The 19,790-nt window shown below is 37.9% G+C and overlaps 1 protein-coding gene and 1 long non-coding RNA gene across 2 annotated transcripts in view; both read right to left on the bottom strand.

Annotated features, from left to right (window-relative positions):
- Positions 1-250: 250 nt before the first annotated feature.
- On the bottom strand, positions 251-2,477 carry LOC139078012 (biogenesis of lysosome-related organelles complex 1 subunit 6-like). Its single transcript, XM_070587722.1, has 2 exons — positions 2,130-2,477; positions 251-1,958 (listed from the first exon to the last, which is right to left on the bottom strand). Exons 1-2 carry the CDS (start codon positions 2,351-2,353, stop codon positions 1,664-1,666), a joined length of 519 nt encoding a protein of 172 aa, XP_070443823.1. The 5' UTR covers positions 2,354-2,477; the 3' UTR covers positions 251-1,663.
- A 5,552-nt stretch (positions 2,478-8,029) lies between these two features.
- LOC139078120 (uncharacterized) overlaps positions 8,030-19,790 on the bottom strand; it is a 44,801-nt gene continuing 33,040 nt past the window's right edge. Inside the window, exon 3 of the long non-coding RNA XR_011530886.1 lies at positions 8,030-10,421. This is a non-coding gene — a long non-coding RNA (uncharacterized lncRNA). The remainder of the gene's footprint in view (positions 10,422-19,790) is intronic.

The following is a 19,790-nucleotide window of genomic DNA, read 5'->3' as shown; positions in this document are numbered from 1 at the left end:
CAACTATGTCTGGTGATGGATGTTAACCAGACTTTTTGTGGTGATTGTTTCCCAATATACACAAATTTCAAATTATGTTACATCTGAAACTAATATAATTTCATATGTCAATTATACCTCAATTAAACTCAATTAAAAAAAAAAAGAACAGGAGAGTGACATCAGCATCATGGCTGAGAGAGTTCTCCGGTGATCTCTCCCCTCCACCATACAATGAAAACAGATTCATACTCCAACAGAGGACATCCACACAACACAAAAGATGTCTGAGAGACCCACGCAGCCACACATCAGAGGGTAGAGAGGCTGGAGCTCCCCTGGGAGGAGGAGGAACAGGGCAAGAGAAAACTTTGCTCCCTCCCCAAAAGACTGCGATCTGAGACTGCCTGTGGACTCCAAGAGGGAAGGAAGTGGGGAGAGGACACTCATTGACAAGAACACCAAAGACGCCCACAAAGTCCCTTGCAGCCTAGGGGAAAGCCCCTACAAAGGTGAAAGCTAACGTGGGGGTGACCTCATCAAGCCAACACCCCAGTAGAGCAGATAGTGAGAGGAGAGCAAGCCCACAAGAGCCTGCAGAAGACAGTGCCCCTCCCCCCACCTGCCCAGCACCAGCTCCAGTGCCTGGGATCTTGGTGGAATGCAGAGGGCTCGGAATATACGGCTCTTGACCCCCACCCAGTGGTGAGAGGTGGTAACAGCAACCAAATAATACCAGGATGCAAAAGAATAAAGCCATGCCCCCTAGCAGTATCAAAAATTATATTAAATCTCCAAACCAGAGAGAAAATGACAAGTACCCAGAAATAAGTCCTGAAGACACAGAAATACGTAATCTAAATGACCAAATGGAAAGATGGGCTGATACACTTGACAACTGTATCTCAGTGTGTGACAACTAAGTATTACAAATATTTAAGCATTTGTGTGTGACAGTTCCACCACCACAGCCACACTTTAGGAACAGATTCATCTCCTTTGAACCCAGAAGTTTCGTAAGAACTAAACAGCAACAACAATGCTAAGAAGCAGACAGAGCATACAGTTAGCCAAGTCTATCTGGCATCTTGCTCACCTATCCCATGTCTAAGACGCTATTATTTCCTGTGTGCACACTTTCTATCATGTTCTGCACAAGGGCTTACACCACTTCTTTTCCAGCGGCATATGTGATTAACCAGCTGGCATTTCTTCTTAACCAAGTAATGAAAAGGCAATTGCCAAAATCCAGCAATGTACCACCAGAAAGGCAAGTCGTTTCATAAAATAAGAAACTGCAACTTTTAAATCCACACTTATTAAGAAGCTAAAAAATTCACACTGATTTTTAACCACTTAGAGTGTAGACTATTAAAACAATCAAACCATTCTCCAGTTTATAAATGATTCAAAGCCAAAAGAAGGAATTTTAAAATTAAGCAAAAGAGAAGTTGAAAAAGTTACATATAAATATCCAAACCAACACACATTATGTCTTCTACTTAGAAAACAAGCTTCTTTAAAGGCTGAAATGAAGATATGCAGACACAGGGCTTCTGGGAAAAGGTTTTCAAAATGTGACACACTGGTATAAGGCACCACTTTAACTTCAGTCACCACTTAAGTCATCTTACATCCAAAGAACACAGGATAGGGGAAGGAACACACACACACGTCCAACTCCTCACATCCATTTAGCTGGTTTGGCAGTTAACTGCTTTTCTCTTTCAAATTCCTTCTCTTGTTGCTGTTCCCTTTCCAACTCTTCTTTTTGCCTCTTCTGCTGCAGCTTAAGTGCTCTTTTTTTTAACTTTGATGTCTTTTCATGAAGCATCAGCATCTCTTTTCTTATATTCACCAACTTGCCATGATAGTGTTTTGCTTCAGTGAACAAAGCATTAATATCCAACATGGAATGACAGTCTTTAAATTTTGAAATCTCTTGTTCCAGTGTGTCTAACAATACAACTTGGTTCTGTTAATATTTATTAAATGGACACAGTTGATTATTCCTCTCCTTTTGCCCTCATAAAGGCTTGTGAGATAAATTTTCAAAGGGTAGGTCTTAGGGCAGCAGCACTTCACAGCCAGTTGAAAGCTGACCACCACAAAAAGAAATGACACGCCAGCCTGGGCAATCCAGAGAGGTCGTGAGTTCCTGGAGGGCCTGTTTGGATCTCTGCAGATCGGGCAGGTAGTGAGAAAGCAATCCTTCGGCCAGTTGCTCCACAGCTTTGTCGTCTACCATCAGGTCCTCTACTAACCCTTCGTCTGGAGAAGTGTCACTTAAACCCAGCGTAGGCTCCGCGGCCCCCAGACAGTCCAGGGGCCCTGACAGGACCCCGTCCGGGGGGGACGGCCCAGGGACGCTCATGTCCCTTCCGCTGGTAACAGGCAAGGGGCAGCTGTGTAGACTGTCAGATGCAGGAAGGAGGAACCGAACGCATCCAGCGCCCGGCCGGACAGAAGCGACGGTCGCACCGGAAGTGACAGTCTTGATTTTTAATTAAGATGTTCAGTCTGTTTGTATTTAACATATACACTAATATATTTGGGTTTAAATCTACCATCTTACTATTTGTTTTCTATCTATTCTTTGTGCTTTTTCTCTTCTTTTTTGCCCTTTTTGGGATTAACCAAGCGTCTTTATTATTCCATTTTTGCTCTCTCTTAGTAAGTTATGCATTCTTTTATCATTCTTTTAGTGTTTGCCCTAGAGATTACAACATTCACCTTGATTTATTAGGGTCTACTATAAATTAGCGTTGTTACCATTTCTCAGACAGTTCAAGGATTCTAGGACACTTTAACTCCATTTGTTCTTTCTAAATTTTGTGCTATTATTAACTTTTATTTTTAGTTAAGTATTTTAACACCATAAGACAATATTTTTGTTATTTAATGCAATCAATATTTACTTAAGTCAGTTTCTCAACCTCGGCACTGAAACTTGACATTTTGCATTAATAATTCTTTGCTGGGAGAGGGAAGTTTGGCCCATGCATTATAAGATGTTTAGCCACATCCTTGGCCTCTGCCTGCTAGGTGCCAGTAGCACTCCTTCCTGTTGTGGAAACCAGGAATGTGTACGCACAGCACCAAATGCCTCCCAGAAGACAAACTCGCCTTCAGTTAGGAAGCACTGAGTTAGAACTATATGTATATCTATCATTTCCAATACTCTTTCTGCATTTCTGTGCTTTTTAGGGGGATAATTTTTCTCTGTCTTCATTTTTTAAAAAAAATATGGTTCTTCTGAAAACAAATTATCTCAGTTTTTGCTTCCCTGAAAACATTGCCTTTTCACATTCACTATTAAGGATGTTTTCACTGGGTATAAATTTGAGTTGGGCAATTGTTTTCTTTCAGTGTTTCACCTTCAAAGGGGCAACAATTAAACTTATAGTTAATTTTTCAACAGAAACTGTGGAATAATGTTGTTAACGTGTCTTCTCCCACCACTCCCACCCTACTTCCCACCTACTTTCAAATTTTTCTCTGGTTCTTTAGTTTTCATCAGTGTCAGCATGATGTCCACAGGTATGGTTTCTTTCCATTCATTGTGCTTGAGATTCGTAGGGCCTCTTGAGTCTGTGGCCTGATACCATTTACCGGCTTTGGGATATTCTCAGTTACAATCTCTTCAAACATTGCCTCTGCCCATTTTTTGCCCCACTCCTCTCAGACTCCAAATCCACGTGTTTTGATCTTTTTACTGTGTCGTATACATACTTATTGCTTTTGTATGGAGCTTTTTGATTTCCAGCCTCTGGGTAATCTGGGTGGGCTATTTGTTGACAAAATTTCAATATCCATATCTTTGGATATTTCCTTTTGGACTGTTCAGATTTCCAGGAATCTAGTCTTCGGTCTTCTATCTGGATGGAGAAGATTTGACTTCTAGCTTTCTGGGAAGCTCCAAAAGAGGAGTGAGAATCTCAGCATGTAGCATTTATCTAAGCATTTGGTCAATGAATACCTGTTTTCGTTATGATAATATTGTATTAATTGTACCTGGCATCCTCCAACCCAATGACCCCATTTTACACCCCATTGTTACATAAAACAATGGTGTTATAGTAAAGAAAATGGATTTAAAGTCTCCATTAAGTATAAGGATTGCTGCAACTTTTGGTATAAAACTTTTATCAACTAAAAGAAGTTCTCTTATGTTCATGACTTGCTAAATTTATTATAAAAGGGTGCTGAACCTTATCAAGTGCTTTTTCTGCATTAATTAAGAAAACCCTATGATATTCTCCTTCATTTTATTATTGTAATGCATGTACTATCCTTACTTTCGGGGGATAAATCCTACTCAATCTTGAAATATTTTCATATACTATTGGATTCAATTAACTGATATTTTATTTAGGATTTCTGCGCTTATCCTCATAAATGAAATGGACCTATGATTTTTCTTTGTATTGTACTCATTAAGTCTTAGAACCAAAACGATACCATAAAAGGGATCAGGCAGCCTTTACTCTTTCCAGCATTTTCTGGAATACTTTGTTTATGGTGAGAACTAGCTACTCCTTGAAATTTTTTTTAAGAATTTACTTTAATCATCTAGGCATGTGAAGTTTAGAAAAAAAAGAGATCTTTGACCATGATTTCAATTTATTTAATTTTTATTGGTTATTCAAATTATTTTTTTACACCAATTTTGGGATATTATATTTTTGTCTAGGAATTTAACCATTTCAACATAGAATTTTGAATCATTACCATACATACATAATAATATTCTTTTACTTTATTTAAGTTTCTGGTGTTTCTATAGTTGTTTTCCTTTTGTCATTCTTTATGTGCAGAGGTCAGAGGTTGGCCTATCTTATCAATCTTTTCAAAGAACTCGTTTCTAGTTTAAAACTCTTTTTTATTTTTTCTCTGTTTCATGAATGTCTGCTCTTTATTCCTTTCTTCTTTTGAGATGTCCAATTTGGTCTTGTCCTGTTGTGTTTCTTCCAAATGTTTTACTTGAATATTTATTTATTATTAACCTTGCTGATTTCCTAATAATGTATTTAGAAGCTTAAAAAAATTCCTTGTAAGTGCTGTGTTTAGCTATAAACCACAAATTTGATAAGTAGGGCTTAATTATTCAATTCTAAATATTCTTTCATTTCTTTAGTGATTTTTAACTCAGGGGTTAATTAGTAATATGTTTTTAATTTAAAAACCTATCAGATTTGTTATTCACTTCTAATTGATTCCATTATGGCAGAGAAAATAGCCAAATAGAGAAAATAAAAATATTGGTTATTTGGAATCTATTGAGATTTCCTTTATGACCTAATACATGGTTTGTTTTCAAAAATGTTCCATGTGTGATCAAGAAAACTCAATCTCTCTCCCTCTTTCTGTATAAAGCTCTATATACATCCATGAGCTGAAGCTGTTCTGTACTGTTCAGATTTTTATATCTCTGCTTCTTTTTAATGTCCTTTGTCTAGTAGTTTCTGAAAGGGCTGTATTAAAACCCCAGGAACAACTGTTGGTTTATCTAACTCTCTCTGCGGTTTTATCAGTTGTTGCTGATCCACAAGGGCCATATATAGTTAGGATGGGTAGATGTTTTTGTCTTTTTGTTCCTCTACAGTTGTATAACATTTTGTTTTGTTGTTAATGGTATTTTGCCTTAAATTTTATTTTGTTGAACATTGAGATTGCTACAGCAATTGTTTTTTATTGAAGTATAATTAACATACCACATTATATTAGTTTCAGGTGTATAACATAATGAGCACAATGATTCGATATTTGTATATATTGTGAAATGATCACCACAATAAATCTAGTTAACGTTCATCATCCTACATAGTTACAGAACTTCTTTTTCTTGTGCTGAGAACTTTTAAGAGTTACTCTTTCAGCAACCTTCCATATGCAATATAGTGCTGTTATGCAAGTCACCTTGCTCTGCATTACATCCCTTGACATTTATTTTCACCGACTTTCTTTTGATTCATATTTTCCCACCACAGTTTTTTCATCCTATTATTTTCTAATTTTCTTTACTTTTCCATTTTGAGTGTCTCTTGTATATATCATTGGATTTTTAAATCCAGTCTGAGAGTCTGTTTTTAAGTCACATCCATTTGTTACAATTACTAATATATTAAAAGTTAGTCTATCTTCTTATTTTATATTTTCTATTTAGTCCTTTTTCTTTTTTTTTTCTTCCTATCCAATAGATTAAATTTACTCCTGCTGATTTAAAATGAAATCTCTTCATTCTTTTTTACGGCTGCATATTATTCCGTTGTATGAATGTGCTGTAATTTATTTAACTCATCCGTTATTGAGAGATGTCCAAGTTGTTTCCAACTGTATTCCAGTTTTATTCTGTTCTACATAATGAAAAACCTTGTTCATACTTCCCAATTCCAGTTTGTCTTTCAGGTTTACCTCCCTGGGTGGCTTTGGCTCCAAGAATTCACAGACCTTTTCATGGATTCCGTCTTAGGCTTGGTTCTCCAGAAGCAGTCCCTAAGATGAATGTTCCTGTGAACACTGCTTACTAAGAACTGAGCCCAGGAAAAACTGGTGGGAGAGTGGGGAAGGAGGACAGGGAAGGAGGCCAGCCCAGGCACAGTATCAAGCCAACTGTCCAGAACGTGGCTTTGGTTCAACCCAACAGGGGAGCTCTGGGGACAGTACAGATCCCACCTCAGCGTGTCCTGACCAGGGCAGGCAGGCTCCTCCCATCTGACTTTGTTACAGGCTGCCCCTAAGGAGACATAAATTCCAGCATCTCCACTGGCCTCAGAGCAGAAGAGCCCTGAGGGCAGCCTGTGGACAAAGAGACACAGGCAAGGGCTTTGGGGAGCTAGTGTGCATGAGACTGCCGGGGCAGACATGATGTCTGCTATGGTGTCTTGGCCCTTGACTTAGTGCAGGCCAATGAAGGAGAATCAGGCGGAGATGCAAGGGGAGCATCCTAATCTCTTTGATTATCAGCCTCAAAGCAAACAATGGGCTTTAAAGCAAGGAGTGTCTAGGCCCCAACCCTTGTTTCCACCACTTAAAGGTCATGGGACCTCAGGCAAGATATCACTTAACCTTTTTAAGCCACATTTCCTCATCTGTAACTGGGGATGATGATAGCTCTTAAACAGAAAGCTTAGCACAGTGCCTGGTAGAGAATAAGTGGTGGTCCAAGTTCCTGTCATTATTATTATTCAGAGAACTTTTCTCAAACAATACCTCAGAGACTTTGAGCTGGTTAAACAGCCACTAGAAAGCACCTTACAAAGCAAAGATGCCAGCTAATTTATTATTTATATAAAATACATAAGTGGGAGGAAATCATATAAATCCTAAGTTTCTGTTTTCCTTGGGTTCTACAGTTGCCCTATTATTTTATGAAAAACTAGACCAGGCCTTGGAAATTTGTAAACCTGTAAATTCTACATTGGGAACAACCATTTATATGTACTGTCACTTAAAGCACAAATTATGGTTTGTATAAAAGATTTTAATTCACATAAATTCACTAGTAAAAACTATACATACCAGGAGAGTACTGCTCAGGGCTTGCTACACATATGAAGAGGCTACTGGAGGTTACCACGGTTAGAGTGATGAAGTATTGGAAATGGATGGTAAAAAGGGAATGTTTTTGTTGGGTTTTCCAAAAGCAGACCCTGAGGTGAAGGTTTGAGTGCAGGTAGTTTATTTGGAGGTGTTTTAGTCAAGGTTCTCCAGAGAAACAGAACCAATAGGAGATTATGTGTATATGATGAGGAATTGGATCTCAGGATTATGGAGGCTGAAAAATCCCATGATGTGCTGCCTGCAAGCTAGAGATCCAGGAAGACCAGTAGCATAATTCAGTCTCGAGCCCAAGGGCAGGAGAAGATGAGATAGCCCAGCTTACCAGTGAGGCAGCTAAAAAAGGGGCAAATGCCTTCTTCCTCAGCCTTTTGTTCTGTTCGGGCCCTCAATGAATCGGATGATGCCCACTCACGTTGGGAAGGGCAATCCTTTAATGAGTCCACCAATCCAAATGCTAAGCTCATTCAAAAACACCCTCACAGACACATCCAGAAATAATATTTAATGTGAGCAGCCGACAGCTTTTCGAATTGACACATAAAATTAGGCATCCTAGGAGATGATCCCAGGAAACATAAGTGAGGGAGTCAGGAAGGGAGACAGAAAAGGGACAAAAACTAATAAAGACCGCGTTAACAAGCAGGTTGCCACTATGAACAAATGGTACTCAATGGTGCAGGGGACCCTCTGCGAAACTGTGTAGAACGTACCCTCAGAAATGTCCCCCAAAGATGGGGAAGCTAGGGTATCTCTCCACCAAGCCTCCTTTTGGTTGAGACTTATCCCAGAGTTGTTGAATCCTTGACACTTACAGCTCACCCTACAAGTGGGTTGACCAAGCTCATGGGGGTACTAAAGAAAGCATTTGAGGGGGCCAGCCCTGTGGCATAGCAGTTAATTTTGCGTACTCTGCTTCAGCAGCCCTAGGTTTGCCGGTTCAGATCCTGGGTGTGGACCTATGCACCACTTATCAAGCCATGCTGTCGCAGGAGTCTCACATATAAAATAGAGGAAGATGGGCACAGATGTTAGCTCAGGGCCAATCTTCCTCCCCCAAAAAAAAGAAAGAAAAGAAAAGAAAAAAGAAAGCATCAGGGAAGAAAAGCAGAGAGAGAAAGATGCTTGGGGTGGGAAGTTTACAGTATATATGGGAACTGGCCACTGCAACTGTGGGTGAACTCAATGACCCAGCGAACACAGAGTAGGGCATCCATAGCATCTGCTGCAAATGTCTTGAAAATCTATCTTAATTCAGGACATGGTGAAATGCATTATCATGTGAATCTATCTTAGAACACAACTTTTATTACAGGAAGCAAAATATCACTATAATGTTATTGCTTCTCAAACTTTGTTCCATAAAATGAATTCCAAAACTGTGCTCTAAGAGGGCTCTGGGCAATAACAAATAGCCGTCTTTCCTCTTATAAAGAACTACTTCTTAATCCAGTTCTCCTTAGCCGAGGACAAAACCATTATAACTTCAGCACATAATACTCCCTGAGTCAATAGTCAAATGTATCATAAATTAATGCCAGCACAATTACAACATTTCGGTCACTGTATCTGTTACAGAAAAATCTAAATGTTAATACTATCCAATAACTCTGCCCTCAAGTTTTCCAGGCCATTTAGCTATTAAATTTCTTTTTTGAAAGGGATGCCTATTGTAAGCAATTCAGCTTTTGGTGGATGGCAGGGTTTTTTCTGAGGTCGCCAGAGCTTTTAACCACTGCCTAAAGTATATCCTGTGCTGATTAACATACCCCGGATTAACTAGATTTAGCATGCGGCAATCACACTCCATTCAGTAGGGCCCATCTCTGGTGAATCGCAGACATTAATGACAGTTGCAAGAGCTCAAATATTATATAATCACTAATTACATTCTGCGCAATTAGTGAAGGCTCATCAGTGTGAATCACTAATGGCTGCTCACCCTGTTCTCTCTGGGAAGGAATAGACGGCTTGCATAATTTTCTGATTGTATTAGCATAGAACAAACGCTATTAACGAACCTTGGCGATCATGAAGAGGCTCGACGTCTGTGATGGACAAAGGCAAGAGGTTCGGCTTGATGCGCATGGACACTTCATTTTGAACCTCACAGCCGTGCGCCTGTGGTTTGTCGATGTGACTCATTCACTCCCCACCTTCCAAATGGAAAACACACACAACACCCTGTCCAACCAACCACTCAAGAACTTGCACACAAGGCCAGTTTTAAAAAACACACCCTCTGGGGGGCTGGCCCCGTGGCCGAGTGGTTGAGTTCGCGCGCTTCACTGCAGGCGGCCCAGTGTTTTGTTGGTTCGAATCCTGGGTGTGGACGTGGCACTGCTCATCAGACCACGCTGAGGCAGCGTCCCACATGCCACAACTAGAAGGACCCACAACGAAATATACAACTATGTACCGGGGGGCTTTGGGGAGAAAAAGGAGAAAAATAAAATCTTTAAAAAAAAAAAAAACACACCCTCTGGGTATTTCTTTTTCTTAAAATGGTTTTCAGAGAGCCAAGCTCTAAGGATTTGTGGGACATTAAAATATGAAGGTGGTGACAAAATAGGAGGAACGCATCTGAAATGATGAAGAGCTTACCCAATTTTTTTTTAACCCTCTAGCTACTGGACCAGTGTATTGGTCAGCTCAGGCCGCCAAAACAAAATACCACAGGCTAGGGGGCTTAAACACCAGAAAGGTATTTTCTCACACTTTTGGAGGCTGGAAGTCCAAGATCAAGGCGTCAGCAGGCTTAGTTCTTTTGGAGGCCTCTCTCCTTGGTTTGCAGGTGACCACTTTCTTGCTGTGTCCTCACATGGCCCCTCTTCTGTGCGAGTGCATGTCTCGTGTCTCTCCACGTGTCCAAATTTCCTGCCCTTAGAAGGATACAAGTCATACTGGATCAGGGCCCACTCACATGACCTCGCTGTACCCAAATACCTCTTGGAAGTCCCTGTCTCCAAGTACAGGCACATCCTGAGGTACCGAGGGTTAGGGTTTCAACATAGGAATGTGAAGGGACACAGAACAGCTGGGATGTTCACAAACTACAACCGTTCTAACCCGAGAAGTTCTTTCGGGAAGACTGGCGATGGGCTTGGACTGCATGGAAATCTTAAGGGTACCTTTAGGTGAGAGGTATGCTGTCCGAAACAGCAGACCACATCCACATGTGACTATTGAGCACTTGAAAGGTGGCTACTGCAACTGAGGAACCGAATTTCTAATTTAACTTCATTTTAATTAATTAAGTATTAAAACTAAAGAAGTGTAAGAATGGGTTTCTGTTAAATACAATTTTATTGTTTTAGTACAGATACATTTCACATATTGAAAATTTAGCATCTCTTTTGAGATATGCTATAAGTATGAAATATATACTGAAATTTGAAACTTAGAATAAAAAATCTGTAAAATATCTCAATAATTTTTATAATGTTGGACTATTTTGAGCATATTGGGTTAAGTGAAATGTATTATTAAAATTAATTTCACTGTTTCTTTTTACTTTTTATAATTTGGCTATAAGAAAATTTAAAATTACATGTCTGGTTTGCACCATATTTCTATTGGACAGCATCGAGTTAGAACTTGAGTCCTCCAACTCACCTTGCCTCACCAAAGTTGTCAGTGGATAAACTCAAAGATAAATTCCTTTTGCCCGAATGATTAAAACTCCAGGTCCTTTTCTGTCTGTCCTCTGTACTCAGATTAAGATAATTGAAACCAACCATTCCCTCTGGGATACTAATATATTATTCAATCTCCCATTACTTGCCTCAATAATATTGTAAGTATTCTCAATAAAATTTTCAACGTTAAATCTTGTTAACGCATGCTTATATTTAGGAATCTGGAATAATTTTCTTCATAATGAAAAGATTCTTTCTCATAAATTAGTCCTGCTGTCCTGGTGCCTCTGGCTTTTCCCCACACACCCTGACTTCATTTGTCCTCCCGTCCCTCTCATCTTTTTTCTGTCCTCCTTTCTCAGTTACCAGGAAATTCTTGGGGAAGGCGTCTGATATCCTTTCCCTATTTCCATTTAACGCATGCTGAAAACCCACTCTAGTTTCTTCATCTGCAGTAGGGAAGTGCCATACTGTACTTTATAGCATTAAAAGCTAAAAGTTCAAACAAAGCAATGGTTTCATATTAGGTCAGAATAACTGATTGGTTGTCTCTAGCCTTTTTAAATAAGTTTAATCCCCAAATGTCATAAAGAACAACTAATAAACAGCACACAGAACTTCTGAAAACCTGACCCCATGGTGCAGCTTGTCCTTACCCCACCCGCTAGCCTGCCTTAGCCCCCCAGCAGGGAATGTCTAAAATTCCCTAAATGACGACAGAATTTGTCCAATATCACATCCTCATTCTAAAATACAAGATAGAGGGGCAATGAAAGAGATGTTTTTTGCCTTATCTCTTTGTTCTTTCTGGCGTCAATCAGCCTTTAGAAATAATGAAATCAATGCAAACGTTTGTTGGAAGGATGCCCACTTTGAAGATCATTTACTACCTCACTGTCTTGGTCATTTACATGGATCCCAGGGAGGATTTCAAAGAGTGACTCACCCTTATTACTCAGATAAAAGGAAGAATCAGGTGCTGAGTTTGGTTTTGTGTGTGTATGTGTGTGCGTGGTTTAATATTTTATGAGGGTTCCATTTCACACACACAAGGCTTCCCATGTGAATTTTATTTTTCTGTCCTTTAATTGAAGTGATGCAGATTGAATTAAAGATGAAAAATACATTCAGATCCAAAATGGAGAGAATATTTACAACCAGAAGAGTGACATATAAGTGTCTGTCTGAAATACATAAAGCAAATGTTGTTTTTCTATGTATGTAGTAGCAGCAATATATGGCAGAGTGGCTTGAATTAGAAAATAGGGAAAGAAATATTGGTGAAGGTAACCAGCAGACAAATACAAAAGATCTACCTACCAAAACTAAAGAAGGGAAGATAAGGAAAGTGCATACGTGAACTGAATCCTCATGTAATACAACAGAGCTTTAGTAGAAAATGTGAAAAGATCAAAAAAATCAAGAACTAGTGGGAGGTCATGTTAATTAGAGTTATGTAGGCAATTACAGGAAGGCAGAAAATCTTTGACCTATTGGTTGGTTGGTCAGGAGTGTCTTGTTTAACTTCCGCATAGTTGTGAATGTTCCAGTTTTCTCCTATTATTGCCTTCTAGTTTCACACCATTGTGGTCAGAAAAGATACTTGGTATAATTTCAGTCTCTGTAAATGAGCTGAGACTTGTCATGTGACCTAACTTATGATCTACCCTGAGGAAGGTTCTGTGTGTGCTTGAGAAGAATGTGTATTCTGCTGTGTTGTATGCAATGTTGTGTATATGTCTGTTAGGTTCATTTGGTCTGAAGTATAGTTCAAATCCAATGTTTCCTCATTGATTTTCTGTTTGGATGATCTATCCATTGTTGAAAGCGGGTTTTTGAAGTCCCCTGCCATTATTGTATTGTTGTCTATTTCTCCCTCCAGATCTGATAGTATTTGTTTAATATATTTAAGTGTCCCAATGTTGGGTATATATATATTTACCATTGTATATATTCTTGATGAATCCACTCCTTTATCATTATACAATAACCTTTTTTTCCCTCTTTTTGCAGTTTTTGACGTAGTCTATTTTGTCTGCTGTAAGTATAGCTACCCCTGGTCTCTTTGGGTTTGCCTTTGTGGGAATGTCTTTCAAATCCATTCAGCCATTCCATGCCTTTTGATTGGAGTATTTAATCCACTTACACTTAAAGTAATTACTGATAGGTAAGAACTTACGACTGTCATCTTGTTCTTTGTTTTTTGGCTATTTTATGGTTTCTTTGTTCCTTTCTTCCTCTTTTGCTGTCTTCTTTTCTGATTTGATGATTTTCCATACTGGAATACTTTTGTTCCTTTCGCTTAATCTGGTGTGTATCTAATACAGGTTTTGGCTTCGTGGTTACCCTGAGGCTTACTTGGAACATCTTATAGGTACACCAGTCTATCTTAGGCTGATGATGACTTAACTTTGTTCATACACAAAAACTCTACATTCTTTTATTCCCCAAAACACACATTTTATGTTTTCTATGTGACACTTTACAACTTTCTGTATTGTGTATCCATTAACAAATTATTATTGCTGTCGCTATTTTTAATACTTTTGTCCTTCAACCTTTATACTAGAGTTCGGTGGTTAACACGCCACCGTATTACAGTATTGGACTCTTCTGAACCTGACTATATACTTGTCTTTACCAGTGTGTTGTTTATTTTCATATGTTTCCATGTTACTAAAAACTGTTCATTCATTTCCACTTAAAGAACTCTTTTTGGCATTTCTTGCAGGTCTCATGGTGATGAACTCCCTCAATTTTTGCATGTTTGGGATAGTCTTTATCTCACCTTCATTTCTGAAGGATAACTGACAGATACAGTATTCTTGATTAACAGTTCTTTCTTTCAGCAGTTTTAATACATCAGCTCTGGAAATATGTATTTAAAAAAAATGAAGCTTGACCCCTACCACATACCATCCACAAAAATTAATTCAAGATGGATCAAGAACCAAATGTGAAAGCTAAAATTACAAAAGTCCTAAAATAAAACATAGGAGACTATCATGAACTTGGGGTAGGCAAAGACACAAAATCTATAGACCACAGAAGAAAACAACTGAAAAATCGGACCTCACAAATGTAAATCTATACTCATCAGGAGACACCATGAAGAAAGCGAAAAGGCAAGCCATACCCTGTAAGAAATATAACCTATATGCCGGTCTTAGTCTATTGGGGCTGCTATAACACACTGGGTAGCTTATAAAGAACAGAAATTTATTCCTTAGAGTCTGGGAAGTCCAAGTTCAGGGTGCCAGCAAATTCATTATGTGTTGAGGGCCCACTTTCTGGGTCATAGACAGCGCCTTCTCACTGTGCCCTCACAAGGTAGAAGGATCTTGGGAGCTCTGTGGGACCTCTTTCACAAGGTCACTAATCCCAATCATGAGGGCCCTACCCTCATGACCTACTAACCTCCGGAAGGCCCCCACCCCCCAATATCATCAACTTGACGTTAGGATTTCAACATATGAACGTGGGAGGATGCAAACACTCAGGCCATAGCAATATCTAACAAAGGACTCCTATACAGAATTTATAAATAACTCCTATAAATCAAGAAAAGAAGTCAAATAACCCAATTTTTTAACGGACAAAAGACTTTAACAGACATTTGCCTCCATCTTGAAAGAGGGATCTGGGCAATACATCACAGCATCCATTCTTAATCTCAAAACGTTAAGTTGAGTAAAAGAGCCAGATACAAAAGAATGTATTACTGTATGATTACATTTAGATGAAGTTCGAAAGTAGGCAAAACTAATGTATGGTAATAGAAGTTTGCAGTGGTTTCTCAGAGAAAGAGTATTGACTGGAAAGAGGGAACTTTCTGGGGTGGCAAAAATGTTCTATATATTGATTGGCAGTTATGTGTACACACGTATAAAATTCCATCAAGCTGCATACTTATGATTTGTGCATTTTACAGTATATAAATTATTTCTCTATTGAAATAAAAAGCAAAGCCTCTGAGATTGAATTATAAAATCCAGCTAGGGCAATTAGGCAAGAAAAAGTAATAAAAGGCATCCAAATTGGAAAGGAAGAAGTAAAACTACCTCTATTTGCAGATGACATGATATTGTATATAGAAAATCCTAACAAATGCACAAAAACACTATTAGAACTAATAAACAAGTTTAGCAAGTTTGCAGAATACAAGATCAATATATAAGGGTCAATTGTATTCTCTACACTAGCAGTGAAAATCCAAAAATGAAATTATGAAAATAAGTCCATTTACAATAGTATCAACAAGAATAAAATATCTAGTAATAAACTTAACAAAAGAAATATAAGACTTATACACTGAAAACTATATGACAGTGTTGAAAGACATTAATAAAGACCTAAATAAATGAAAAGCCATCCCATGGTTTATGGATTGGAAGGCTCAATGTTGTTAAGATGGCAGTACTCTTCAAACTAGTTTACAGATTCAACACTTTCCCTATCAAAATCCCAGTTTCTTTTGGTACAGAAATTAACAAGTTGATTCTAAAGTTCATATGAAAATTCAAAGGACCAAAAATAGCCAAAATGATCTTGAAAAGGAAAAATAAATTTGAAAGACTCACACTTCCCAATTTCAAAACTTGCTGCAAAGCTAGGCTAATTCAACACTGTGTACTGCTGGAACAAGGATAGACATACACATCAGTGGAATAGAATTTAGAGTCCAGAAATAAATCCTCACTTTCATGGTCAATTGATTTTTTTTCTTTTTTCAAACTAATTTTTAAATTTTTATTTCTAGATCACTTAAAATAAATGTTTAAGTAATTTCAGACTTCAAATAGTTTCAAATTTACAGAAAAGTTGCAAGAATAATAAAACTCTCATATACCTAGGTAAACCAATTTTTAGCATTTTACTACATTTGTTTTATAGTTCTCTGTATATATATATATGTGTGTACATACATAAAATACGTGCTTTTTCTTCTAAACCATTCAGAAGTAAATTGCATACACCTTGCCCCTTCACCCCTTATAAAAAAGGATATTCTCTTACTTAACCACTGTACATTTATTAAAATCAGGGAATTTAATAAATAATTTGAATGCAATCTATAGTCCATATTTCAGATTCATTAATTGCCCTAATAATTTCCTTTATAAGCAACTTTTGTCTGGGCCAGGATCCAATCCAGGATCATTTATGTCATTTACTTGATGCGTCTCAGCCTTTCTTCGTCTTTCATGACGTGGACATTTTGGAAGAACACAGGCCAGTTATTTTACATAATGATCTTAAACTTGTGTTCTCTAATGCATCCTCGTGATAAGTTTGGTGCACTTTGGCTGCAATGCTGCCTAAGTGGCACTCTGTCTCTTTCGAGGTGTCCCATGAAGGAGGCACATGATGTCTGTTTACACTTCACTGGTGATGTCGATTGTGATCGCTTTGTGAAGGTGTTGTCTGGTTTCTCCACTCGATAGCTATTATTTTTCCTGTTGTAATTAATAAGTAACTGTGGGGGATACTTTGAGTAAACATTCTGTTTCTCTTCAAACTTTCACTCTCCAGATTTAGTTTCCATTGATAATTCTTGCCTTGAGTAAAATTTTACTACAATGGTTAAAAAATGGTAATTCTGTAACTCCATTATTTCTTCTACCTCCACTATTAGTTGGCATTCTACTGTAAGATAAAACACTCCCTTCTTATTTATTCATTTATTTCTTTTCTTTTTTTTTTTTTTTACTTTTTATTAAGATTATGATAGTTTACAACCTTATGAAATTTCAATTGTACGTTATTGTCAGTCTTGTTGTAGGTTCACCCCTTCACCCTTTGTGCCCTCCCCCCACCCCACCTTTCCCCTGGTAACCACCAATCAGTTCTCTTTGTCTACATGTTTAACTTCCACCTATGAGTGGAGTCATACAGAGTTCATCTTTCTCTATCTGGCTTATTTCACTTAACATAATACCCTCAAGGTCTATTCACGTTGTTGTGAATGGGATGATTTTATCCTTTTTCATGGCTGAGTAGTATTCCATTGTATATATATACTCTATCTTCTTTATCCAATCATCAGTTGATGGGCACTTAGGTTGCTTCCACATCTTGGCTATTGTAAATAATGCTGCAATGAACATAGGGGTACATGGGACTTTTGGAATTGCTGATTTCAAGTGCTTTGGATAGATACCCAGTAGTGGGATGGCTGGATCGTATGGTGGTTCTATTTTTAATTTTTTGAGGAATCTCCATACTGTTTTCCATAGTGGCTGCACAAGTTTGCATTCCCACCAACAGTGTATGAGGGCTCCTTTTTCTCCACAACCTATCCAACATTTGTCACTTTTTGTCTTGGTTATTTTTGCCATTCTAACAGGTGTAAGGCGATATCTTCATGTAGTTTTGATTTGCATTTCCCTGATGATCAGTGATGATGAACATCTTTTCATGTGCCTATTGGCTATCCATATATCTTCTTTGGAGAAATGTCTGTTCATGTCCCCTGCCCATTTTTTGATCGGGTTGTTTGATTTTTTGTTGTTGAGCTGTGTGAGTTCTTTATATATTATGGAGATTAACCCTTTGTCAGATATATAACTTGTAAATATTTTTTCCCAATTAGTGGGTTGTTTTTTTATTTCAATCCTGTTTTCCTTTGCCTTGAAGAAGCTCTTTAATCTGATGAAATCCCATTTGTTTATTCTTTCTATTGTTTCCCTCATCTGAGGAGATATGGTGTCCGAAAAGATCCTTTTGATACTGATGTCAAAGAGTGTACTGCCTATATTTTCTTCTAGAAGCCTTATGGTTTCAGGTCTAATGTTTAGATCCTTGATCCATTTTGAGTTTATTTTGGTGAATGGTGAAAAAGAATGGTCAATTTTCATTCTTTTACATGTGGCTGTCCAGTTTTCCCAGCACCGTTTGCTAAAGAGACTTTTTCTTTTCTCCATTGTATGCCCTCAGCTCCTTTGTCTAAGATTAGCTGTCCATAGATGTGTGGTTTTATGTCTGGGCTTTCAATTCTGTTCCATTGATCTGTGCACCTGTTTTTGTACCAGTACCATGCTGTTTTGATTGCTATAGCTTTGTAGTATGTTTTGAAGTCAGGGATTGTGATGCCTCCAGCTTTGTTCTTTTTTCTCAGGATTGCTTTAGCAATTCAGGGTCTTTTGTTTCCCCATATGAATTTTAGGATTCTTTGTTCTATTTCTGTAAAGAATTTCATTGGGATTCTGATTGGGATAGTGTTGAATCTGTAGATTGCTTTAGGTAGAATGAACATTTTAACTATGTTTATTCTTCCAATCCATGTACATGGAATGTCTTTCCATCTCTTTATGTTGTCATCAGTTTCTTTTGGGAAAGTCTTGTAGTTTTCATCGTATAGGTCTTTCACTTCCTTGGTTAAATTTATGCCAAAGAATTTTATTCTTTTTGTTGCAATTGTGAATGGGATTGTGTTCTTGAGTTCTTTTTCTGTTAGTTTGTTGTTAGAATATAGAAATGCTACTGATTTGTGTATGTTGATTTTATACCCTGCAGCTTTGCTGTAGTTGTTGATTATTTCTAATAGTTTTCCTATGGATTCTTTGGGGTTTTCTATATATAAGATCATGTCGTCTGCAAACAGTGAGAGTTTCACTTCTTCATTGCCTATTTGGATTCCTTTTATTTCTTTATCCTGCCAAATTGCTCTGGCCAAAACCTCCAGTACTATGTTGAATAAGAGTGGTGAGAGTAGACACCCTTGTCTTGTTGCTGTGCTCAGAGGGATGGCTTTCAGTTTTTGCCCATTGGGTATGATGTTGGCTGTGGGTTTGTCATATATGGCTTTTATTATGTTGAGGTAGTTCCCTTCTATACCCATTTTATTGAGAGTTTTTATCATAAATGGATGTTGGATCTTGAGTGCTTTCTCTGCATCTATTGAGATGATCATGTAGTTTTTGTTTCTCATTTTGTTAATGTAGTGTATCACGTTGATTGACTTGTGGATGTTGAACCATCCATGTGTCCTTGGTATAAATCCCACTTGATCATGGAGTATAATCTTTTTAATGTATTGCTGTATTTGGTTTGCCAAAATTTTGTTGGGGATTTTTGCATCTACGTTCATCAGTGGTATTGGCCTGTAGTTTTCCTTCTTTGTGTTGTCCTTGTCTGGTTTTGGGATCAGGGTGATGTTGGCTTCATAGAATGTATTAGGGAGTGCTCCATCTTCCTCTATTTTCTGGAATAGTTTGAGAAGGATAGGTATTAAATCTTCTTTGAATGTTTGGTAGAATTCTCCAGAGAAGCCATCTGGTCCTGGACTTTTATTTTGGGGGAGGTTTTTGATTACTATTTCAATTTCTTTACTTGTGATTGGTTTATTCAGATTCTCTATTTCTTCCTGCTTCAGTATTGGGAGGTTGTAAGAGTCTACGAATTTATCCATTTCTTCTAGGTTGTCCAATTTGTTGGCATATAGTTTTTCATAGTATTCTCTTATGATCTTTTGTATTTCTGTGGTATCCGTTGTGATTTCTCCTCTCTCATCTCTAATTTTGTTTCTTCGAGTCTTCTCTCTTTTTTTCTTAGTGAGCCTGGCTAAGGGTTTGTCAATTTTGTTTATTTTTTCAAAGAACCAACTCTTTGTTT

This window comes from Equus przewalskii, chromosome 21 (genome assembly GCF_037783145.1).
Source record: "Equus przewalskii isolate Varuska chromosome 21, EquPr2, whole genome shotgun sequence".
In the NCBI taxonomy this organism is placed as follows: Eukaryota; Metazoa; Chordata; class Mammalia; order Perissodactyla; family Equidae; genus Equus; species Equus przewalskii.
This window is presented reverse-complemented; position numbering and strand designations above follow the sequence as displayed.

Excerpts from the sequence above, each read along its gene's own strand:
- LOC139078012 (XM_070587722.1), bottom strand. The coding sequence starts at position 2,353 with ATGAGCGTCCCTGGGCCGTCCCCCCCGGACGGGGTCCTGTCAGGGCCC. Across the intron at positions 1,959-2,129 it reads CAGGCCCTCCAGGAACTCAC|ACAGAACCAAGTTGTATTGT; the intron begins GACCTCTCTGGA and ends TAATAAATATTA.